This window comes from Opisthocomus hoazin, chromosome 4 (genome assembly GCF_030867145.1).
Source record: "Opisthocomus hoazin isolate bOpiHoa1 chromosome 4, bOpiHoa1.hap1, whole genome shotgun sequence".
NCBI lineage: Eukaryota > Metazoa > Chordata > Aves > Opisthocomiformes > Opisthocomidae > Opisthocomus > Opisthocomus hoazin.
The window spans coordinates 43503559-43528530 of record NC_134417.1 but is presented as its reverse complement, the minus strand read 5'-3'; the positions used below and the strand labels follow the sequence as shown (position 1 = coordinate 43528530).

Genomic DNA, 24972 nt, shown 5'->3' with positions numbered 1-24972 from the left:
CAACGGAAACAAAGTAGTTCTCATCATGAATTTACGTCTGGCTCTGTCAACATTGTGTACTCACGATTATGAATATATAGCAGGAATTGATTCCCTGTATCTCCCTAGGAGATGGGATAGTGGGTCTGCTAGTATGGCAAGCAGATTCAACACACACAAATTAACTGCACACTGTTTAGGATGCCAGCTCATTCATACCACATCATATTAACACCCAGCTGAAAAATCAGACCCTTAGAGTCAATGGTATAATGTTGCATCTTATATGCTCAGAACATACTTGCAGGCAAAAGTGAAGAACTAAATAATTTGTCATTTCTTAAATCAAGTAAGAACTTTTGCAACCTTGCAACATTTTTAAATGCATATGTCCCTCAATATAGGAGAAACATTCAGAGCTTCAGCACACAAAACTATTTAACAGTGGCTAGAATCTCTCATTCTCCAAATTTACAAATCAGGTTTTTTTCTTATTTAGAAGGCAAACAAATGTGGATACAAATCCTCAATAAACCCCTCCACCTGTGAAGATTTCTAGTATCTCTTATGTAGATCCTTCAAACATGGAACACCCCCTTCTCTACCCTAAATCTCTGAACCACAAAACACTCATTTTCTTCCACTCCTTCCAAAAAATCCACTTAGTATCCTTTCTCTGTCTTTGCAGTCGTCCTTTTCTCTGCATCACATCCTCATCTCTTCAGCCTGCACTTCTTCCACCTAGTAGGCATTATGCAAATTTAATAGCGGCCTTACCTTTCCCACCTTCCACCATGCCTCACACTTAGCAGTGTGGGTGGTAAGATTTTCCGAAACTAGTCACATTTATTGTCAGTCGCTTTTTGTTGGTAAATAGAATTAGTGTGATAAAATATGCAGCATGAAGTGCTACAATAAATATTGGTACAAAATAAAAGGTCATTAGAATCATCTTTCTTGATAAGCAAATCAAGTTTTATTAAATCCCAACATTTAGAGCATTTGTCATACCACAATTTATATATTTTGAAACCCACTCTATACCGATTATATAATGTAATAAATACAACTTTCACAAAGTCACAATACTATTCTATTCTGGCATTATTCTGACAGTGATTAACTCACTCTTCCCCCAATGAACTGGTCTTTTACAGGAAGAAACATATATTCATTCAGTTAAGTTCTCCAGATCAAATACATTCCACATATCCACATATACCAAAAAAAAAAAAAAAAAAAGGATTTACAAAAATACATTTAAAGAATTACAAAATAAGCAGCACGGCAATTTTTTTTTTAATCTGGAATACTGAACACAGGTCTACATCATGCCCATTCAAGCCAAATTGAAAAAAGTATAGAAAAAGCACTGAAGGACAATTAAGGATTGCTGTCTCAGATTTTAGAAAAGGTTAATTCCTCTTAGTATCAAGAAGAAAGTTGATCTAGGATACCTTCCATTGATACTTAAAAAAAAAAAGTAGGAAAAGGCTTTGAAGTGTTTTGGCACAGAAAGAAAACATTTTAAGTGATAACTAATCATCAAGCAAACAAGCTTTCAGAGGGAGAGACTTAAAGGAAAAAATGAACAAGAACTCATTTGCATTGGCAGAACTCAATAAATTTATGAAATGATAATATGACCACTCCTACATTGATGTGTATCTGCTCCTGAAAGGATACACAAAGGTCTTCTGAGAGGGACAGGTACAAAGCAATGAAGTCATTCATGCACCCCTGCGGTAGAAGGACCACTTCAGCTAGGTTTTTGCACACACTTGGACAGAATGAAGAGAGAAATAAAAAGGGGGGGGGGGGAGGGGGAGAGAAAAAAATAATACTAGCAACTCGTTGGGAAACTAACACCATCTAAAACCAGTCCCACAAAAGCCTCCTGACAAAGAAATTTGTTTAACAATTAGTCTTCTTAACACAGTAATAACCCTTTGTTTGCCAGATGAAAAGCTATCCTCCTGGACCACTGGCCTAGAGGGAATACTCTGCACTACTAAACCCAGAACCCAGCTTTTAACTGAAGGCGCATTGATAATTAAACAGAGGGCACCAAGATTCTCTCTACACAAGACCATTTGAAACTACACCACCAACAGGAAACCACCTCAAAGGATGACACGTGGGCAGTGGACAGCATTAAATACACATGGAAACTTTAGGACACTTAAGCAGATATTCTTGCACAAGCATAAAAAAAAATTTACAAAATTATAGGTGCTGGGAAACAGAAATTATCTAGTCCAGCAAGGACAGAGCCTGGCTGGTCAGGTGTTCAGTTTTCAGACTATAAGAGGACTGACTTCTCCAAATCTTCCATCAACCTTCCAGCACACATGACATTTACAGTATTTCTCAATATCCCTGTGAGTAAAAATGCAATGTGTTTGTACAGAGGAACAGGATACAAAACCAGCTTAGCAGTTAGAAACTCTGCCTGGGGGCCGCTGAAGGGAGCGAATGAAGTGAAACTTCAAAATTTCACTCACGGAAAAGCCCAGCTTTACAAAGCCTATGGTACTCTTCAAACACATCCCCACATATCTCCTGCGAAACAAGAACTGGTGCTGAAGAATAAAACAGAAGTGTGTCTGGCTCAGGATCACACAGAGAGGTGGGAAAAGACTGAACACCACAGTTCTGCTCTTGCCATCCTCAGTGTCCTGTGTAAAGCACTGATCTCTCTTGCCCCATGCTACACAAGTGTACAAGACACAAGCGTATCTGAGAGAGTGTACCCAGGTGCAGAAAGGCAGAGCAAGGGAAACCCTGTGGTTACAGCTGCAGACTTCAAAGTCAGAGGCAGGATTCCTAGACGTGTGCTGTTTGTGGCATTTCATACAGCAATACTGAGGTGGAAGGGGAGGAGAGAGGAAAATGTACAGAAATAAACTGTTTCATCAGCCTGGACAATGTATGCACATTCATTTACATTCTGGCTTTCTTATGGGAACACAAAGATATGGAAGCTAGAATGTTTTTATTAATATTTTCTAGTATCTCAAAATTTCCAGAATGTTACTAATTTGTGTTAAGCCCTTCTAGGAAAGATCGAGAGAAATTCCTCATCCCTCATTATCCTGTAGCAGTTATTCTGCTACGTGCCCATCAGACAACCAGAACACTGATATGCAAATACTATTAAGGAAAGTCACCTGCGGCAGAGTTTAGTTTTTTAAACAGGGCACCATCTACTTGAAATATTAAAACCTTAAACAAAGTTCAAGCATTAACCTATTTGCATTGTTTTTAAATAGCATCTCCTTATTCTTGTAAGAGAAAAATCATAGAATAGAAATTAAGCATAAACCAAAAAAAGCAGAATGAAGAGAAAAGACTGAGTATTTCCACTTTGGATTTTGTGCTTTACTTCAGGAGGTACTGTATGCTCAGACAGCAACAGAAGTTACGTTAATTACAAGTTTTCTTTCTCATTTGCTTTTATTAAAGCTATTTTCAGTAAGCAATTACTACAAGCCCAGTTATTCTGGGGGAAATGTCTGCAGAAAGACAGCTACTTCTCACCTTTTGATATTAGTCTCCCCAGCTTTTTAACGGGAAAAACCTGAATTTCAGGAACTGATGTCTGGCAACTTACTGTACTGGCAGGCAGCACAGACTCAAAGCTCTAGAGCAATCTGCAGACAGCTAGCAGGACAAAGATAGCCAGCCTCAATAAAAACCCAAAACTATACCCTTCCCGTAACACTCCTAGCATAAGGCTTCTAGAGTCTACACACTCAGTGGACATTCTGTGGTCCCTTTCACAAAACATGCATGAGCGATTTCAGTGCAAGAGATCAGAACTTCACCTGTCTGAGATTTGATAAGGCAGCTGCCTGATGGATAATAAACAGTAGAACATGAAGTAGCAGCAGGACACAGATATCACTAAACATGCATGGGACACACATTATCTCCATGACATCAGTGTTATCTTTAAATGCAGAATTTCAGTAATCATGAGATCAAAGAATTAATTTCTTCAGTATTTTAACATGCCCCTGATTTGTTTCATAGGTCCAAGATACAGTTAGTGTTTTCTGCTCAAACTTCACAGAACCTGCTGAAGTTCACCCCAACACATCTTCTCTGGCTTCCTTGAAAAAAGATTTGCTTTCAGAGCAGAAGAGCCAATGTACTGACCAAAAATGATGGTAGAAATCTGTCAAACAGAAAACTCCTCAAGGAGAACGTAGAATTATCTCCGTTACTTCAGCTCTGCTGCCCAGCCTCATGGGTACTCCAAAGTACATCGTCCCCGGGCTGACATAGACAAAGGTGTTCTGTCCAACTTTGTACAAGCCAACAAAGAATGGATTCAGAAAATAAGCTCCAGCATTTAGTGGGAACATCTGCCCTCCATGAGTATGGCCAGAGAGAATTAAATTTATGTCTGGTCTCTCCTGAAGGGCCCACTTTGCAGCAATCGGCTGATGAGCTAACAGCACTATACCATGCTCACTGTTACAGTCCTTGAGAGCTTTTTTTAAATCCATCCCATGTCCTGAGTAGCGTAATACATCTGCTTCAATATCATCAACACCAGCCAGGCAGAACCAGTCATCAGTGCTCTTTGGTGAAACAATCTTGACATTCTCATTATGGAGTGGCCGAATGTTAAATGATTTTAACAGCTCAAACCAATTGCTAACATCTGATGTGTAATACTCATGGTTTCCTGTGACAAAGTAAGTCCCCAAAGGGGAGTTAAGTTCTGCAAGAGGCTCAACAGCAGGTCGTATGACCTCTGCCTCAGAGTCAGTTAGGTCCCCAACAATCACAGTGATATCTGGTTTCAAAGCCTTAACCATTTTCACAATCATGGCAAGCTTGGTCTTCCCAACCGTAGGCCCCAGATGGATATCTGAAAGCAACACCACTTTCAGATTGTTCATTGTTGAAGGCAGCTTGTGAACTGGAATCTCCACTGAATTCACAGTGGGAGGCTGGGAAGCATTTAATAGCCCAACAACAGTCAACACAACAGTCAGCATGACTGCCAAAACTGGTTTCATTGCTGTTCTGCTGTTCTTGTTGCCAGTGCCTGCCTTAGCACCTCTCCCAGCTAAGAACTTGTAAGCCTGCTCTACACAGCCTAAAGTGAAGAGGAAGAAGATAAGAATGATATAAGCCCCCAGGCAAGTGTAGGCAGCTAAAGAAAAGAAATAGGGCTCTTCTGCAACAAGAAATAGAAATGTAAAGAAACTCGAATGAGCCAAAGCTAGAAACATGAATACAGCTATTTTCCACGGCATGAAACAGAAGGAGCTGGCAGCTGAAGATCTGGAGAACGTGGTGACTGTGCTTTTCCAAATACGAAGAGATCCTATCAACATGAGCGCATTAGCAAATAGTGCCATCTGCAGCCTTAGAAGCCAACGCCGCGTCCTGAGCTCAAGTCGTTCTGCCAGATAACTTCGTGATATCATTGTGGAGAAGAAAACCACTCCTGCAGCCACTGCAGCCTTTGCTTCAAGAGGCAGTTGCTTGAAGGAGATCATCTTTGCTTCCTGACCGTTCCCTTCTGTTCTGCAGAAGTCTCCAGTAGGCAATAATGTGGTTATGAAGGGATGCCTTGGGTCAATGAAGCCTGCAACCAGGAACCAGTATCAGCCGTTTTAAAATATTACATTCATTCCCTTTTTCCCAGACTGCAATAAAGGACTATTAATCTGCACATACTACTCAAGACACTGGGTCGAACAGAATCACTATCACAAAGACAGAGAGATTTCCTGATGTGGAATAGATCAGACTATTGAAAACACTGGATTCTGGCAGTCCCCTTCAAAGTTCCCTGCCTGCCTCCCTCAGTAGCTTCACACCCCCCCCTTTTTTTATAAGCTCTTTCCTCATTAAGACTTTCTTATAGTAGGTGGCAAAAGATCGTAACAGTGATACAATGAGTCCTGGAAACAATCATTACCGTATTTGCAAACAATCATCATAGTATTTGCAAACCCTGTTACATGTTCTGGGACTAAGCTGCTTCTGCTAATTTAGCACATGTGTTTTCTGTTCTTCTTCCCAAACCGTTGGCTCCATCTCAAAAGCAGGTATCACCCTACGTCATTCTTACCAAATGTGAGAGGTTCTACTAACACACACCACAACAGCAGTGAAATCCCCACTGGAATAGCTACCAGATGCAACTGTAGTCCCAGAAACTGCAGATGATGTATCGGCAGATATCCTTGCCTCCAGTTGTGAGTAAGAGTTCCCCAAAGCCCTCAAAATCAGGACTGGTGAAACCCACACTGTGTTTTGCCACTCAGTTTCCTTGCTTACCTCCACTGCGTTCCGAAGACTCAGCACCTGTTTCAGCATGTCCTGGTCTAACAGCATGCAACTAAGTTGGAAATGGATTAAAACATCACACACTGTGCTTCTTTACAAGTAAAGGAAGCACTACATCTAATAGATCTCTGCTCCCAGATTGAAAATAAGTATGCAAGCATCAGTTATGTTTGAATAGTACTGGAATTCCCTGTTTGGCTCAGTGTTCATGGAGTTTCTACTAACTCCCAGTTTGCTCATTTCTATTTAAAATAAACCTACTGTCTTGTTTTAACCATAGACAAAAAAAGTTTGAATGGTCTTTCATAGCATATGTTATCTCAGACTTGGTCTCTATCAAACTACCTTATTTAAAGCCATGCAGCAGCATACGCTTTACTTTCAAAACACTTCCTGTCTCTCAGTCCACACTTAACTAGAGAAAAAGTAAGCAATCACTACAGCCAAAAATATCTCAGAACTAGGGCACAAAAGCAGCCTTGTAGGGATCTGCAGTGAGCTTGAGCCCAGAAGTCTACAAACCCAAGTTTGCCAGGTTGCTTAACTGCAGTATACACTCTCCCAAGCGAATTTAAAAGAACATTAGCACCTCTGATGATAGGACCCTGCTATATTTTGAGGACTAGGCCAAGTTTTAAAAAGACCCCTTCCTTCATTGCTTGGTCAGGGAACTATGGGTTGGTAGAGAAACAGTGCCTCCCACCCTCAGTTCCTCAAGCCCTCTCAGCTGTTGCAACGCTATTCTTAAAAAACGCTGCTATTTTACACACATGCCTCTACAGAAAATAAGGAAAGCTAGAAAGATAAGAGCACAAGAAATGCCCTACTGGTTAGAGTCCACAATTCCTCTAGACACCAGGCCCTATTCTGTCTGGACAACAGCAATAAGAAATGCTGTTTAAGGAAACGACATGACCCTGGCCACTGTCTATGGTCTGCTTCCCTCATACTCCTCCAGCTGACAGAGCTACTGCATTAGGAATGTTAGAAGGCAAATCCTTGCCTAGTCATTTTCAGATGCTGTTTATAAACCTGATGTACTTTAGTTTGGCTGAACCTTTTTTGGAATCTGTTAAATACTGTCCACTTCTACAACTTCCTGTAGCAGCAAATTCCTGACATTCACTACACATTTTTAAAGTTTTTTTTTTTTTTTTCAACTAATCTACTAAATTCACCAAGTGTCCCTCTTCTAATACTACCAAATTTGGTGAGTATTGGCTCTCCATTCCTATTACCCACCACCTTCAGAATTTTCTGTCTGGGCCATGACCCCACCCCTCAGAGACCATACTCACTGTCACCCTGCCTGCCCTTTGATAAAGGTCTCACATGAGGCTGTGCTACTTCTCACACAGCTTTAACCACCTGTGCATCGTTCAGTTGCCACATCTATCCAGATAATACTGACACTCTGCTGCAACCTCAGAGCATAAGAAACAAGGCACAGCTTCCACAGCAACTGCAGAGGCTAAGGATTTGCCCAGGCCCCTGGTAAGGCCTGCCACTGGACAAAACCACAGCAAGAGAGTTGACACGGAACCTGGGCAGAATGGGAGAAACTCCTCTACCTCCTCTCACGCACCACAGCAAGAGCAAGTTTTCCCACGGGATCTGCTAACAGACGGTCGGTATCACAGAACTGCAGCTGGATTTCCGTTCCAAATACCGCCCCTCCCCCCACGCGGTTGCTTAATGAGGCCCTGTAATATACTATTTCTCGGACCAGAGCCCGAACGGTGGAAGGAGCCCAGCGGGCAGCGACCCCGACGAACACCCCCGCAGGCGGCGGCCCAGCTCACCGCCCGGGCTGCGGGGGCAGGCACAGCCAGCCCTCCCTCCCTCCCTCCGCACACACAGCCAGGGCAGGCCCCGGCGCGGCGGGAACCGGGCAGGCCCGCGCAGGTGAAGGAACCGCCGCCCCTGCCCCAGCCGCTCCCCTCTCGGCGCAGCCCCAGGCCCGGCACCGACACCCCGAACAACTGCGCCCGCGAGCCGCCAGCCGCCCCGGGATTCCAAAGGGACCGGAGGGAACCGTCCCCCTCCGGGCCGGCGGCCTCCCGCGCCCCGCAGAGCGGGTGCCCGCAGGGGAGCGGGAGGGGAGGCGCGGGGACTCACCGCCGCCCGGAGCAGCGCCGCCAGCCCGGTCAGCGGCAGCAGGACCCGCAGCATGGCGACCAGCGGCCACCGGAGACGTAGCGGACGCTCCGCAGGCCACCGTCCCACGCCGCGGCGGCGGCGTCAGCTGACTGACGGGCCAGGCACGCCCCACCCCGGAAACCGCCGGAGAGGAAATGGAACAGCCGCAGGCGGGGGGCGGGGCGCCGGGGCTGGGAAAGGGTGTCCCCGGGCGGTCTCCCATCCCGGCAGTAGCCGGGGCCGCCACTGCTTAGCTCCGCAGGGCGGGACAAAGCCCGAGAGAAACGGCGAGAAACCGAGAGAGAAACGCTTGAATTAAGCAAGCTCCTAAGTGCGGCGTTGCGCTTCGGGAACTTCCCCTTTCTGGCGAGGGACTGGGGCAGACAAGGGGCATCCTGTGCGGGGAGGGTGCCGGCTTGCAGAGCCCCCCGCTCTCCCTCCGAGGGTACGGAAGTCGAGCACCCGTGCGGGGCAGTGACCAGCCCCGCAGAGGGGGCTGTGAGACCACCAAGCGCCCCCAGCGCCCACCGGCTTGTATCCAGGAAGCCGAAGTGCTGAATTGTTGCTGAGTAGCAGCCAGCGTTCCTGCTAAGGAACATCTCATGGCTGCAGACCTGCTTGACCAATGACACTGAATCGCTCCCCATCAGAACAAACACTTGCTGTCTTCTGTCTCTGAATTTCTAGGCACATAAGGGCAGAGTTGTAAGCTTGTCAAGCCGCTATATTTTATAGTTTTGTACAATCAGACATTATGTTGTTGTAAGTTTTGCCAAGTCAATATCCATTCCGATCCCACAACACTAGAAGTAATGTTATGAACTTGCAAAGTTACCATCTTTTGTAATCACGCTGAATTCCAAGTAAAGTTTTGTTTTTTAATCAAGCCTCTTCAGTCATTGTCATGACTGTCAGACACTGCACAGAAAATCAAAAAAGATCACCTCTCCCTTCACCCCTCGAGTGGGAGGGGACATGGAGTGGGCCAGCCGCTTTCTGAGCCACCGCCTGAACCCAAACTGCAGCGCTGATCACCAGTCTGGAGTCTGTCTGCCTTCAACTTCCCTCGTCCATCTCCAAAGGTATTTCTGTTGTTTGTCTCGACAGCCACTGTGGGAGTGCTCTGTGTGTTCACTATTTCTTTTTGTTTAAGCCTTCAACCCATTCCTGTCAGTGCTGGCTGGCTGTACTTACCGCTACACCTGTCTTGAAAAGGAGGCAATGGACCATCCGTGTCACATCTGCAGCGTGCATCAGGTTGGGATCAGGATGTTTGTGTTGGCTGTAGCCAACCTCCAGAGCTTCCACAAGGGACACCAGGGCAGAAATGGAGATCTGAGGAAAACAGCACAGAATTACAAACAAAAGAATCGCCTTGAATGGCTAGCATTTGGAGGGGAGCATTTTGATCACAGGCCCCAAAGGAGTGGTTTCTACTTCACAAAAAAATTAATACCTGCTCCCCTCACAACCCACTGGAACGAATATGATTCTATGATATATCTCTGCTTTACTACTCACAGTCAGGATTTTCTAAAGAAACAATTCTGACCACTGACCTCCTTCAAACATTCCTCGTAAGTCATGGGCAGTTCCAGAAGAAGTACAGGAGCCAGAGATCATAGAATGAGAACATTTTGGGTTGGAAGGGACTTTTAAAGGTCATCTAGTCCAACTCCTTGTAATAAGCAGGGACATCTTACACTATATCAGGTTGCTCAGAGCCCCGTCAAACCTGACCTTGAATGTTTCCTGGGATGGGGCATCTACAGTGCCTCTGGGAAATCTCTTCCATTCTTTCACCACCCTCCTTGTAAAAAATTTCTTGCTTATACCCAGGGCAAACCTACCCTCTTTTACTTTAAAACCCTTGCCCTATCACTGTAAGTCCTGCTAGAAAGCCTACACCATTTGTCTTATAAGCCCTCTTAAGTACCAAAAGGCTGCAATTGGATCTCGCTGAAGCCTCCTCTTCTCCAGGCTGAACAACCCCAACTGTCTCAGCCTGTCCTCACAAGAGAGGTGTTCCATCCCTCTGATCATTTTTGTGGCGCTCCTCTGGATCCGCTCCAACAGGTCCATGTCCTTCTTGTGCTAAGGACTCTAGAGCTGGGTGTAGTACTCCAGGTGGGGTTTCATACAAGCGGAGTAGAGGGGCATAATCACCTTCCTCGACCCGCTGGCCACACTTCTTTTTGATGAAGCCGAGGGAGGAAGCTTTCTGGACCCCCAGAGAAGACCCCAAGGGTGCCCACTGGGGCTTGCTGCTTATACTCTGCAGCACTGAGCACAGCCCCTTGCCAGGGATCCTCTAGGCCCTTTTGCCTCACTCCCTGCCTGCTGCTCTTCCACCTCCAAGGCACCACTTCTGCCCTGGCTCTCTCAGGCTCTCTTGCCCATCACAGGCCAAGCAGCACTGTCTGGAGGGCCAAAAGTATGACGGGCATCAACAAGTGGAAGACTTTGGAAAAGACCACACACCTCCTCCTTCTTGTTTGTGTGGTATGGGTGGGTATGGGTCCTGCTCCTCAGTCTTCAAATTCTCAATCATGAGGAAACAGGCACTGCTCGGCCTTGATTCCTCATGCCAGGTTGTTACAATTTTTTGCTCCTCAGTCATAGGTGACATTGGTGACAGTTGATTCTTCTCAAAGGCTGAAGGAAAAGAAGAATTTAGAAGGAGAAAAGGAATTCTAATCTAGGTGGGGCAATGTTTGAGGGGTTTTTTGGATGTTACAATGAAAAGAGCTGTAAAAGAAATTACCTGTCAAAAAAAAGGCATCGCAAAGCAAAGGCAAGCAAAGTAAGGAAATCGATAAAACAAAAGGCAGAAAAAAGAAAGAAAAGGAAAGAAAACAAGGAAAGAGAAGCAAAGCAAGGCAAGGCAAAAGAAATGAAAAATGAGGAAAGTGAAGCGAGGCAAAGCAATAGGAAAGGAAAAAGGAAAGGAAAGAAAGGAAGGAAAGGGAAAAGGACAGGGGAGAAGAAAAGAGGAAAAGGAAGGGAAGGCAAAAAAGGAAAGAAAAGGAGGAAAGGAAAGCAAAGCAAGACAAGAAAAGAAATGAAGAATGAGTAAAGGAAAGCAAAGCAAAGCAAGGCAAAGAAGAAAATGCAAAACAAGGAAAGCAAAGCAAAGAAGAGAGAAAAAAGGAAAGAAAAGGAAAGAAAGCGAAGCAAAGCAAAGCAGGGCAAAGGAAAGAAAAGAGAAATTAAAAGGAGAAAAAGGATTGTTAAGGCAAGAAGACAGCTCCACCTGCAATTCCAAAATGTACCTGTGGGAACATATTATATTAACGAAGGTCATGATGTCCTTGCTGTCCACAGGTATAACACCTTCTTGATTCTAAGGGCTTCATCGTGGCTGCAAAAGCTCCCACTAACATTGTAGCTTGTTGTTCCAAAGTTCCTACACGACTGGCTGCTTCTACCATTTCTACTAAGGTAGCATTTCGTGGTAGGGCGATCAATATCTTTTTACAATCGGCGTTTGCATTTTCTAAGGCCAATTTTATTAATAATGATTCTCTGGCTTCCGAATTTTCAATTTGCTTTTCTACTGCATCACACAGCCTACCTATAAAAGTCATATAAGGTTCAGAAACCCCTTGTTTGATAGAGGTAAATGAAATTGGTTGTTTGCCGGGTTCAGGCAAGGTTAAAAATGCCTGTAAAGCCATCTGAGCTGACTCTTAAAACCTCCGGCAATATTCTTGATTGCAATTCAGGGTCTGCAAATCATCCTGCACCAGTATAATGATCCATGCCAACTCCTAACAAGGGATCTCCTTGTTGGCGTCCCAGATTCTCCACTGCCTTTATTTCACAATACTCAACAAATTTGTCTCTCCATGATAGCTTTTGTGTTGGTGTTAAAATCAACGAAGCCAATTGCTGACAATCATATGGAGTAACTAATTGTCTACACATTCTCCAATAACATTTGTGAGAATGGAGATTGTAATCCATTCTGCATAACAGCCTTCTTTACTTCCTTTATCAATTGCCAGTCAAAAGCTTGATATTGAGGTGGCTGGTTTGGTCTAAAAGTAACTGGAAAAGCCACATCTATCTTCTCTCCATCCTTTAAGCCATCTATTCTTATTTTTCTCCACCTCTCCCTAATAGACTCCCTCTTCTTGCATTCCGTTTTTCCAGCCCTTTGAATTGATTCCTGTTCACTGCTGCTATCACTATCCATTTTTCGTAAAAAGCGCTTAATATGTTTCTTTCTCGATCTTAATGATTTGCTATTTTGTCGTGAAACCACAGTCTCACCTTCAGATTCTTTATTGGATCACAACTCCTTGTGGTCATCATGGCTATTATCTGTCTGAGTGCCTGCTGACACAAGGCTTCTCGCAGAAGTCTGTGTAGGTGGATCATCATAAACAACCCCTGGCAAGCATTCCTCAGATGGTACATTTGCATCAAAAAAACTTTTCTGAATGGTGCTAGCTACTTTTTCTCTGCTCGCACATCTTTTAACGCTTCATAAACCAAAAGCCAGGTTGTTAAAACTCGACTCGCATTCACATCTCCCCTTGAGGCATGTTCAAAAAGTAATCCTGACTCTCTCATCCTCTCTTGCCCACCGCAGGCCAAGAAGCACAGTGCAGCACTGCTTGCAGGGCCAAAAGCAGATCGAGTATCAAGAAGTGGAAGACTTGGGAAGAATTTTGAAGGAGAAAAGCAATTCTAATCTAGGTGGGGCAATGTTTGGAGGGTTTTTTTTTGATGCCACAATGAGAAGAGATGTCAAAGAAATACACTGCCAAAAAAAACCCAATGCAAAGCAAAGGAACTCAATAAAATGAAAAGCAGAGAAAAGAAAGGAAAGGAAAGGAAAGGAAAGGAAAGGAAAGGAAAGGAAAGGAAAGGAAAGGAAAGGAAAGGAAAGGAAAGGAAAGGAAAGGAAAGGAAAGGAAAGGAAAGGAAAGGAAAGGAAAGGAAAGGAAAGGAAAGGAAAGGAAAGGAAAGGAAAGGAAAGGAAAGGAAAGGAAAGGAAAGGAAAGGAAAGGAAAGGAAAGGAAAGGAAAGGAAAGGAAAGGAAAGGAAAGGAAAGGAAAGGAAACAATGAAAGAGAAGCAAAGCTAGATGAGAAAAGAAATGAAAAACAAGGAAAGTGAAGTGAGGCAAAACAAAGCATTGCTAAAGGAAAGACAAAGAAAACAAAAAAGAAAAGAGAAGGAAAGACATGGAAAGAAAAGGAGAAGCAAAGCTCCAACAAGGAAAGCCCCGACAAGGAAAGAGAAGTAAAGGAAAAAAAAGAAAGATAACAAAGCAAGACAAGAGAAAAAACTGAATAAGACGGTAAGCAAAGCGAGGCAAAAAAAAGCAAAGCATGAAATGCAAAACAAAGAAAGCAAAGCATTGCTAAAGGAAAGAAATAGGAAAGAAAAAATGAAAAAAAAGCAAGAGAAGAAGGAAACAAAAGGAAACAAAAAAGAAAAGAAAATGGGAAAGAAAATGAAGCAAAGAGAAAGAAAAAGGAAGGCAAAAGGAAGGCAAAAGGAAGGCAAAAGGAAGGCAAAAGGAAGGCAAAAGGAAGGCAAAAGGAAGGCAAAAGGAAGGCAAAAGGAAGGCAAAAGGAAGGCAAAAGGAAGGCAAAAGGAAGGCAAAAGGAAGGCAAAAGGAAGGCAAAAGGAAGGCAAAAGGAAGGCAAAAGGAAGGCAAAAGGAAGGCAAAAGGAAGGCAAGCAAAGCAAAGCAAGAAAAAGGACAGAAGGAAAGAAAGGGAACACAAGACAAGATGCGAAAAGAAATGAGTAATGAGGAAAGGAAAGTGAGGCAAAGCAAAGCAAAACAAAGAATGAAATGCAAAACAAGGAAAGCCAGGAAGAGAACAGGAACGGAAAGCAATGTGAGGTAAAGCAAAGCAAAGAAAAAAAAAAAGAAAAGGAAATGAAAAAGAAAAAACGGAAGGAAAATAAAAGAATAGGAAAGAAGGAAAGAAAAGAAAAGTGACCCAAGAAGAGAGAAGAAATAAAGAATGAGAAATGCAAAGTGCAGCAAAGCAAAGCAAGGCAAATCAAAGCGAAGCATGCCAAGAAGTAGGACTGGCATCGAGAAGTGGAAGACTTGGGGAAAAAGAAAAGCAGAGCAAGACAAGAAGAGAAAAGAAATGCTAAACAAGGAAAGCAAAGCGAGGCAAAGCAAAGCAAAGCATTGCTAAAGGAAAGAAAAAGAAAACAAAAAAGGAAAGGCAAGGAAAGACAAGGAACGGAAACAAAGAAAGAAAGCAAGACAAGAGAAAAGAATACAATAATCAGGAAAGCAAAGCGAGGCAAAAAAGCAAAGAATGAAATGCAAAACAAGGAAAGCAAAGTGAAGAAGAGAGAAGGAATGAAAAACAAGGAAAGTGAAGTAAGACAAAGCAAGGCAAAGATAAAAAAAAAGAAAAAAGAGAAAAAAGGAAAGAAAGAAAAAGAAAGAAAGGGAAAGGAAAGAAGGAAAGCAAAGCAAGAGAAGAAGCGAAAAGAAATGAATGACGAAACCCAAGAGAGGCAAAGCAAAGCAAAGAATGAAATGCAAAACAAGGCAAGCAAAGAAGAGAACAGGAAGGACAAGCAGGGAAAGCAATGTGAGGTAAAGCAAAGCAAAGCAAAGAAAAAGGAAAAGAAAAGCAAAAGAAAGGCAAAAGAAAAAAAGGAAGGAAAATAAAAGAATAGGGACGGAGGAAAGAAAAGAACAGCAAAGAAACACAAGAAGAGAGATAAAATGAAGAATGGGAAACTCAATGTGAAGCAAAGCAAAGCACGGCAAAGGAAAGAATGCCAAAAAGCAGGAGTGGCATCGAGAAGTGGAAGACTTTGGGAAAGGCCACGCACCTCCTCCTGCTCTTCCTCCTCATTTTCCTGTGGGATAGGTCCTGTTGCTCAGTCTTCAAATTCTCCCTCATGAGCAAACAGGGACTGCTCAGCCTCTAGTCCCGCTGCCAAGTTGTTACAATTGTTCGCTCCTCAGTCATAGGTGACATTGGAGATAGCTGTTTCTTCTCAACAGCTGAGAGAAAAGTAGAATTTAGAAGGAGATAAGCAATTCTAATCTAGGTGGGGCAATGTTTGGAGGAGATTTTTGGATGCCACGATTAAAAGAGATGTGAAAGAAATTCACTGCCAAAAAAAAAAAAGCCAAAGGAAATAAATGTAACGAAAAGCAGAGAAAAGAAAGAAAACATGGAAAGAAAAGGAAAGAAACTAGAGAAAAGAAATTAAAAACAAGGAAAGCAAAGCAAGGCAAAGCAAAGCGAAGCAATGCAAAAGGAAAGAAAAAGGAAAGAAGAAATCAAAGAGCAGCAAAGAGCAGCAAAGAGCAGCAAAGGAAATAAGGAAAGAAACAGAAAGCAAGACAAGACAAAAAAAATTACCAATAAGGAAAGCAAAGAAGAGAAAAGGACGGAAAAACAGGGTAAGCAATGTAAAAAAAAAAAAAAAAAAAAAAAGACAAAAAGAAAAAGTCAAAAAAGGAAAGGAAAGAAAACTAAAAAAAGGTTAAGTAAAGTAGGAGGGAAAAGCGAAGCAACACAAGAAGAGAAAAGAAAGGGAAGGGAAGGGAAGGGAAGGGAAGGGAAGGGAAGGGAAGGGAAGGGAAGGGAAGGGAAGGGAAGGGAAGGGAAGGGAAGGGAAGGGAAGGGAAGGGAAGGGAAGGGAAGGGAAGGGAAGGGAAGGGAAGGGAAGGGAAGGGAAGGGAAGGGAAGGGAAGGGAAGGGAAGGGAAGGGAAGGGAAGGGAAGGGAAGGGAAGGGAAGGGAAGGGAAGGGAAATAAAAAGGACAGGAAAATAAAAAGGACAGGAAAATAAAAAGGACAGGAAAATAAAAAGGACAGGAAAACAACCAGAAAAAGTAAGTAAAGTAGCATAGAAAGGCAAAGCAACACAAGAAGATAAAAGAAATGCAGAACGGCGAATGCAAAGCAAAGCAAAGCAATGCAAAAAGAAAGAAAAGGGAAAGACAAGTTGAAAAAAAGGAAAGGAAAGGAAAGGAAAAAGGCAAGGTAAGGTAAGGTAGAGGAAACTGAAAGGGAAAGGGAAAGGAATGGAAAAAGGAAAAGAAAAAGGAACAGGAAAAGGAAGAGGAAAAAGCAAGAAAAAAGAAAGTAAAAAAGAAAGGAAAAAGGAAATGAATAATAAGCAAAGTAAAGCAAAGCATTGCAAAGAGAAAGAAAAAGCAAAGAGCGCCAAAGAGTGGCAAAGTAAATAGAAAAGGAAAGCAAGAGAAGAGAAATGAACAATAAGGAAAGAAAAGTGAGGCAAAGCAAAGCATTGCAGAAGGAGAGAAAAAGGAATGAAAAAAAGGAAAGAGCAGCAATGAGCAGCAACGAGCAGCAATGAGCAGCAACGAGCAGCAATGGAAATAAAGAAAAAAAAAAGGAAAGGAAAGCAAGACAAGAGAAAATAAATGAATAATCAGGAATGCAAATCAAAGCAATGCAAAGAATGAAATGCAACACCAAGAAAGCAAAGAGAAACAGAAGGAAAAATGAGGAAAGCACTGCGAGGTACAGCAAGGCAAGGCAAGAAAAAAACAGAAAAAGAAAAGAAAAACAGAAGCAAAGGAAAGAAAAGAAAAGGAAAGAAAATTACACACCACAGGAAAGGAAAGTAGGAAAGAAAAACAAAGCAATACAAGACAAGAAATGAAGAATGAGGAAAACAAAGCGAAGCAAAGCAAAGCACAGCAAAGCAAAGCAAAGCAAAGAATGCCAAAAAGGAGGACGGGCATCGAGAAGTGGAAGACTTTGGAAAAGACCACGCAACTCCTCCTTTTCCTCCTCCTCCTCCTCTTTTGTGTGGGATGGGTCCTGCTCCTCAGTCTTCAACTTCTCCCTCTTGAGGAATCAGGCACTGCTCGGCCTCTATTCCTGCTGCCAGGTTGTTCAAGTTTTTGCTCCTCAGTGCTAGGTGACATTGCTGCCAGTTGTTTCTTCTCAAAGGCTGAAAGAAAAGAAGAATTTAGAAGCAGAATAGGAATTCTAATCTAGGTGGGGCAATGCCTGGAGGGGTTTTTTGGATGCCCAGATGAAAACTGTTGTGCAAAAAAATTAATTACCAAAAAAATAAGGAGAGAAACCGCATTTCTCAGACTTTTCCTTTTCTTCGTCAGAGCACAGCCTTTGTGCATCAGTCGTTTACCTGCTTTCCTCTTTCGGGCAAAGGTTAATATTTTCTCTAACCATATGAGGCATGCATCCGCCTCTCCACTCAACGCAGGGTATTTACGACTCTCTGTGGCTCTCCCTTTCCTTTGCCAGGCTTCAAGGGGTTTTTTTTTTGTAAGCTAAACTGAGGACTACCTCAGCCTGCTCCTGGCTACATGTGCACACAGTGTTAATGTCTGTGAGCACCTGCTCTGCAACAGATGCAGAACAATACAATACAATCCTGTCAACACTTGTAACCTTTGTGAGATGTGTCCTTGCAAGTGCTTTGGAGCTGAAAACCCCCTGGCTTATCAGGCAAATACCAGCCTCACCGTTCTTTGATTCTTTGGGAGGGAAGGGGAAAGGAACAGTGGAGAGTGGAAGGAAAATCGCAAGATTATTTTAGCAACTCTGGTGTTAGCAAAATTGAGGGGAGGGGAAGGGGAAAAGGGGAAGGAGATGGAAAAGAAGAGAAAAGAAGAGAGAAAAAGAATTGTTAAAGCAAGAAGACAGTCAAGTCTTAATACCTGTATTTCCAAAAAAATTATCCATCTCCATTGGCAAAAAAGGAGATGCTCTAGTGGGTGTCCACTACCCATTGCCCAGCCACGATGGAAGCACCCACGAGTCCTTCTATATGCAATTAGGAGAAATTTCAGGACCTTGTCCTTACGGGAGATTTCAACCTCCCATACATCAACTGGGAATACCACACTGCTGTGACAAACAGCTCTTGGACATTTCTTGCAGACTGTAGGAGAGAACATCTTGTCACGGGTACTCAGGGAGCCAACTCGGAAAGATGCCCTCCTAGACCGGCTGTTTGTGAACAAAGGACTTGCAGGGGATGTGACAGTAGGTGGCTGTCTTGGCAATACTGATCATGAAATGAGTTTAAAATTCTCTGCCTAAAGAGGAAAACGACAGCAGAGTTGCTGCCCTGGACTTCAGGAGAGCAAACTTCAAGCTCAGCTGGGAGCGAGGTAGCAGAGTTCCTGGGGAATCTGCTTTTGAGGCCTTAGGAATCCAGCAGTGCAGGTCAGTCTTTAAGAACCATCTTGCAGAAGCACAGGAGAGGCCAGACCCCTCTGTCCTAAGTCAAGCAAGCGGGGTAGCTTGCCTGAACAGGGAACTCCTCGTGGAGCTCAAGACAAAAAAGACATTGTAGGATCTCTGGAAGCGAGGTCAAGCCTCACGGGAACATTACAGAGCCGTGGGTCCTGTATGCAGGGAGAAGACACAAAAGGCCAAAGCTCAATCAGACTTGAAACCGGCCAGTGTGGTGCCAGGTAACAAGGGCTTTTTTAAGTATGTTCATGGCAAGAGGAGCTCTACCCAAACCTACAAAAAGGGTGTGAGGGAAGACCCGGGGAACTACACACCTGTTAGTCTAATCTCCGTTCCTCGAAAAATTATGGAGAAGATTTGACTGAGTACTACTGAAAGGCACTGACAGAATGATGCCGCCATTAGGCACAGTCAGCACAGATTCACAGAGGGAAAGTCCTGTTTAACTAATTTGATATCCTTCTATAATAGGGTCACCTGCCTCCTTCATGAAGGGAAGCCTTCATTCATCTGAAACAAAATGACAAAAACTTCAGTAGTACTCCCAACAAAACTGCTTTTTTGGATACCTCTTTGCTACTGATAAGCAGAGTGGCCTAAGGACAAAAGGACAACAAACACAGCCCTTCATCATATGTGCTTGCTCATGCTCTTGTCCATTCACAGGAAACACAGGGTTTCCACACGGCAGGCATTTCTACACACTTCTCAGGTTCTACATGACACCAGGGAATTCAGACCTGTTAGGGAAATTCCCTTCCCCAACTCTGGTCTCCCTCAGGCTTCACAGTAGGAAAATCTATTCACTTGGTTAATACCTATCAGGTCACATTGTATCCTGCAAAGTAATGAGGCAGTGGAACTTCACTGGAGACTTGGCCGTTGAGAGGCAGCAAGGTGGAAGAAGGCAGTTCTGAACACACACAGGCAGGACGAGGGCTGCTGCACTCAGGCAGCTGCTCCCACCCACCCACTTTGCAGACAAGAGCAGCCCCACGTCAAAACTGCCCTTCTCAAGGGTTGGAGGAGAAAAACGGGATCCATTTGCTCACCTTCATAATGCAATTCACATCACTCAACATTGTATTATTCCCACTGACTACAGCCTTCAGTGCCTTCTCATTAACTAATGGCCCTAAAAGCTGCTCTGACCAATTTACCATCTCACAAGAGGTTTTGAGGATGCATCTGTATTACCCGCAAATTTGGCCTAACTTCTGCTTACTTCAGACACAATCAGGAGCAACTGACACAACTTCAGTCACAATTGCGACGCCTGGATCAGGTCTTGAGACGCCCATGGCCTGAATCCATCCAAATAAGCCTTCAGCAAACACTGCAATTCACAGCTGCAGTCTCCACCCAACACAGGAGACTGGGGACATGTTTACGGGAGCCACTGGAACACGTTACTTGTCAGGGAAGAGCCTCAAGCTCTGGCCTCCAGGACTGAAAGCCACACCATCGTGGCAATGAAGGCACTTCAGAAAGGCAGACCATACGCACAAAGGGATGTTCCTGAGCGTAAGCAGCTCTATGGTTGGTGAAATTGGCCTAAAAGACATAGCAAACAAAAAGACGCTGCAAACTGCTTGAAGTCTGGCTTACTTTCTTCTTCTTCTTCTCAGTAACATCAATGAGGGCTGTCAGAAAACCAGAACAGAGAGTTCTTATATTAACATGGAAGTCGTGCGTCAGAATAAAATGCAAGTGTAAGTAATAACAACGGCTCCATCCAGCTATGAACTGTCACCCAGACGGATCTCTTCACCACCATTTCAGTATCAGCTGAGACACCTCTGACGCTGAGCGGTTAGCCCGCCTTCAAAATCTGCTTGGTGGTTTGTGTATCACTGCTCACACACACCTCCCTTCTCTTAAACATGACAAGTTCCTGTTGCCTATTTTTCATCTTTCCTACAGCACAGTTTTGCTAGCAGGGAAGATTGCTTTTTCTTTGATGTACAGCTTAAAAAAAAAAAAAAATCCATTACTTTTCAAAGAAAAAGAGACACCACCCGTCGGGGTGCAACCCGTCAGCCAGCAACTCGGCACCAGGCAGCCGCTCGCTCACCCCTCTCCTTCCCCCCCAGGGCGATGGGGAGGAGAAACGGACACAAGGCAAAACTCGTGGGTTGAGATAAAGACACATTAATATGACAACAACGGAAACACTAATACCAATACTACTACTGTAACCAGGGTGATAGAATCAGCTCACCATGGCAACGAACAATGCTGCTATATTCCTTGGACAGCCCTATTCCAACTGGACATTAGGTCTGGGAACACTGAGTACACGAAGTAAGTCATTCGGGATAGATGTAGGTAACCATTAATGCCAACCAAACCATAGACGATGTCTTTCTGTCAAAAGAGAACGATCAAGTGTGGTTTCATGTAGCAAACTGAGAAAACTGACCAGGACTGCTAAGATTGCGAGCTGAGTGGGTAAAAGGTGATTCCAGCAGGGGAAGATGGCGACCACCGACCCATGGACCACCTACCCAACTGACACCACCTACCCAAAAGAGAACAATGCAAAAGGATGACTGAGTCTGCGCAATAATTTACATGCGAAGCCAGCAAATTTGTATCAATCACCAAAGAGAATAATAATGAATATCTATAAATAAAGTAAACATGTATATTTTTGATTTATATACACCCCACGGAAAAGGTATGAGGTCTGCACGTTAGCTGGAGCTATCCCCCGTGCATCCAGCGCTGCAATAAAGAATGCCTGCCTTTTAACACTACATTGGTGTTACGAGCTTTTATTCTCTGATTTTTGGTGACACTACTACTAATATTAATAATGAATATGCAAAACAAACTAGGTACAATACCATTTTCTCACTGCCCAATGACTGATTGGCAGCCAGTTCCTGAGCAGCAATAGCGGAACCCAACAGTTTCCCCGAGCTCACAAATTTCACTGATTTCGCCAAACTCACAAAATCCGTATAGCTTGCCAAACTCCGGGAAAAAGACCAACCTCCTGGAAAAGTTCAAACCCCCACAAGAGAGAGACAAGAGCATTTTTGTTTTTAAAAAAGGATTCCTGCCCCCCGCAAAACCTGCCTTTACCAACTGAGCATGACAGCTATGGTACATAGATATGGTAAATATGGTACACATATATGGTAAATAGAATATTTCCATTGGCCAGCTTGGCCTCGCTGTCTGGCTCGGCTCCCTCCCAGCTCCTGCACACCCGCTCATCAGCTCAGCACGGGAGGCTGGAGAAACTCCTTGAGTTCTTAGCAACAGCTAAAACCACCACTCTTATCAACACTCTTCTCATACAAAATCCCAAACACAGCAGCTACAGGGAGGAAAATTAGCTCTGTCCCAGCCAAAACCAGCACACCATCTTTGGGTTCCTGTCCAAATGGCGCAAACGCATTTCCTATGCTCTTTGGACAGAGCACTCCAACAGTCTGCCCAGACGGGTTGTGGAGTCTCCTTATCCGGAGATCTTCAAAACCCGCCTGGATGCAGTCCTCTGCAGCCTGTTCTAGGGGAACCTGCTTTGCCAGGGGGGTTGCAGTAGATGATGACTACCAGAGGTCCCTTCCAACCCCTGCCACTCTCTCATTCTGCAAAAAGAAACAGATGTTCTTTGGCAGGAAAGGACCAAGTCATTTCTCCAGTGCTCTGGGCTTACTGTCGTGGACAATATTTCAGTGGAGAATGGCTGCATGTTTTCTCAACAAACTTTTGGTCCTAAAGCCGTAACACATGCTGGGGAGGGGAAACTTGTGAAATACACTGATACAGAAATGTCAAGTACAAGAGCAGCTCCACCGTTTCTCACAGCGTGGAACCGGCATCCCCCAGCACAGCTGACGTGGAACAGCTATTGCAGGCTGTTCCTCAAGCCAGGCCTTACTCTTGCCCAAAGCAGGCAGGTGCCTAGGACAGTGCATAAGCAGTGAAGCTCCAATCACTGCTGCTAAAGCAAGAAACGCACGCTTTCTTCCCCACTGGGCCAGAGCCCTGACAGCAGGGGAACTCCCAAGCCACTCCAAACGGTACAGTGCCCATGCTCAGCTCTCACTGGCACTGGCTGGCATCCTTCCTCTTCCTCCTCGGAAGGAAAGGACAATTCCCAGCAGCACTGCTGAGAAGCAAAGGTAGCAGGTACTGCATGAGGTCAGCACGGCCACGGGCAGGCATTTCAACTGCTTTGTTCGGGAGGTAAGAAAATTCAAGTTTACTTCCACTGCCTGGGCTGAACGGTGCTCTTGCTCCAGGCAGAGAGATTCTGCCTCCGGGGCTTTTCCTGCAGACAGCAGAGGCAGCAAAAAATGTGAACCAGAAGCAGTCGGTGATTGCACTACGTCCATATTTATCCCTGAGCAATGAGGTAGGTGTGGAAGCCAGTTGTCCTCGGAAGGTTTTCTCGCAACATGTTTTTCTTGAACGTAAGATCACCTCTACTCCTATCCCCTTGTACCAAGCTTCTGTAGACCTCCGCAATTAGAATTCGAAGTCTCGGCCATGACCCCACCCCTCGCAGACCATGCTTACTGGCCCCCTGCCTTCCCTTTCAGAAAGGTCTCCCGGGAGGCTCTGCTACTCGTCACACAGCTTGACCACAGCTGCAGCACTCAATGGCCACATCTACCCCAGCCACCCTCCCTGCCGGGACAACGGCTGCAGCACGCTCCAGGCAAAGGCCACAGCCCAGCTCTGCACCACCAGCGCTTCGCCGGGACACAGCAGAGCACACAGAATCTGTTGCGCACAATCCACTCTGTTTTGGGGAGCACGCAGCGCCGGGTGCCGTCTCCTCCTGGCTGTTACGCACCCGGGAAAAGCGCGGCCCCCCTCCAAGGGCAAGCCAAAGCTCTTTCCCCAGCAGGAGACTAAAAGACCTGACAGCAGCACTTGACGGAGGCCTGGGGGAAAGCAGGCCACCTTCCCTCGCGCCCTCCAGGGCCTTCTCCCTATCTCTGTGTCGCTCCAGTCAGCAGCACACGCAACAGGCACAAATGCATTTGCCGGGTGGCACAAGGAGGCTGCGGATGCAGCCTGGTCCGCACACGGCTCGCCTGAATCCACTTGTTCTTCTTCCCCCTGAAAAATACTATGGAAACCCAAAAGCACTTGCACCCACAGGCCTCCAGAGCCACCTGTAGCGGCCGGGGGCATCCCAGCCCCCCTTAACCCTCTCCCTCCCCACCACCACCTCAGGAGCCTCTTGGGGCGGGACGGAACACGGGGAGCCCCCACTTTCCTTCCTGGAGACGCCACAGAGTCCTTAGCACCCAACAGCCACCACAGAACATGGCGCGGCCACCACTGCAGCTCCCACCCCGCGGCCCCCGCGCCCCTCCCACGCCCCGGATCCTGCACACTTTTGTGCTCTCCAAAACCTTCTACCCCCCAGGTAGGCATCCACCCCGACCCCTGCAGCCCACGGACGCTCTCGGGGACAAGAGCGGAGGTGACTGCCGGCCATCGCTCCCCTCTCTCTTGCAGCCTCAGCCAACCTCTGCCAACTGCCCGCGCAGCAGCAGCCCTTCCCTGCAGCCTGGCCACCCCCGCTCTGGGGGGCACCCCTGGCATGGGGGGCAACCCCGGACCCCCAGCCACCACCACCAGGTACGGCAGCCCTCTCTGCTCTGGCAACCCGCCACCTTCGCCACCCCCACTGTCCCCCACCCCCGGGCACCTTCAGCACCCCCAGACCCCGGGCACTCCCACCAGCCCCACCACCCCCGTCCACACTGCACTTTTCCCACGGGGCTTCAGCAACACCGGGCCAGAGTCCCTGCCCTCGCCTGCCTGATGCACGCCCAGGAAATCCCATTTCCAGACAATTTCCCAAATACTTGGGGCCATCTCTCCCGCTTCACCTCCCAGAAGCGACTCTCCTCCCACATTTCCAACCCTGTCCCACCGCCACAGCAGCACACCCCGTGGGGACTGCCCCGGCCACCACCTCCCCACGTGCCTGGCGCAGAGACGGTGGACATTGGCGATGGGGGCCGGCTCGGCGGGTGCCACTAAAGGGTCCCCCCACCCCACCGCCGCTTCCTCTCACCCACACAGGGCTGCAGATGGCTCCGTGTGGCTGCTGGTTCCACCCCTGCCTCTTCCACATCGAGTGGGCCAGCACCCACCTGCCTCCAGTGCCCATCAACATCCTGCCAGGCAGCGACGTCCCCCCCAGCCCCTCTGATGCCCCCTGCAACAACCACCTGGGGGACCTGGCAGACAAACTGGCCGTCTCCGACGAGGAGCTTCGTAGGGAGGCCCTCAGCCTCCTTGGCTGCTCGCCGAACATGGTGGGGGGCAGCCAGGACGGTCCTGGCAGCGTCCC

The 24972-nt window shown here is 45.7% G+C and overlaps 2 protein-coding genes across 2 annotated transcripts in view; both read right to left on the bottom strand.

The window, feature by feature from the left end:
• The window catches only part of GLB1 (galactosidase beta 1), a 52285-nt gene extending 43791 nt beyond the window's left edge, over positions 1-8494 (bottom strand). Inside the window, exon 1 of the mRNA XM_075418797.1 lies at positions 8413-8494. Coding sequence (XP_075274912.1) covers positions 8413-8466 — 54 coding nt within the window. The 5' untranslated portion in view covers positions 8467-8494. The remainder of the gene's footprint in view (positions 1-8412) is intronic.
• On the bottom strand, positions 970-8491 carry TMPPE (transmembrane protein with metallophosphoesterase domain). Its single transcript, XM_075418798.1, has 2 exons — positions 8413-8491; positions 970-5587 (listed from the first exon to the last, which is right to left on the bottom strand). Exon 2 carries the CDS (start codon positions 5496-5498, stop codon positions 4179-4181), a length of 1320 nt encoding a protein of 439 aa, XP_075274913.1. The 5' UTR covers positions 5499-5587; positions 8413-8491; the 3' UTR covers positions 970-4178.
• Positions 8495-24972: the final 16478 nt, after the last annotated feature.

What these genes read in the sequence shown, in the direction of transcription:
- TMPPE (XM_075418798.1), bottom strand. Translation starts at nt 5,498, where the DNA reads ATGATCTCCTTCAAGCAACTGCCTCTTGAAGCAAAGGCTGCAGTGGCT.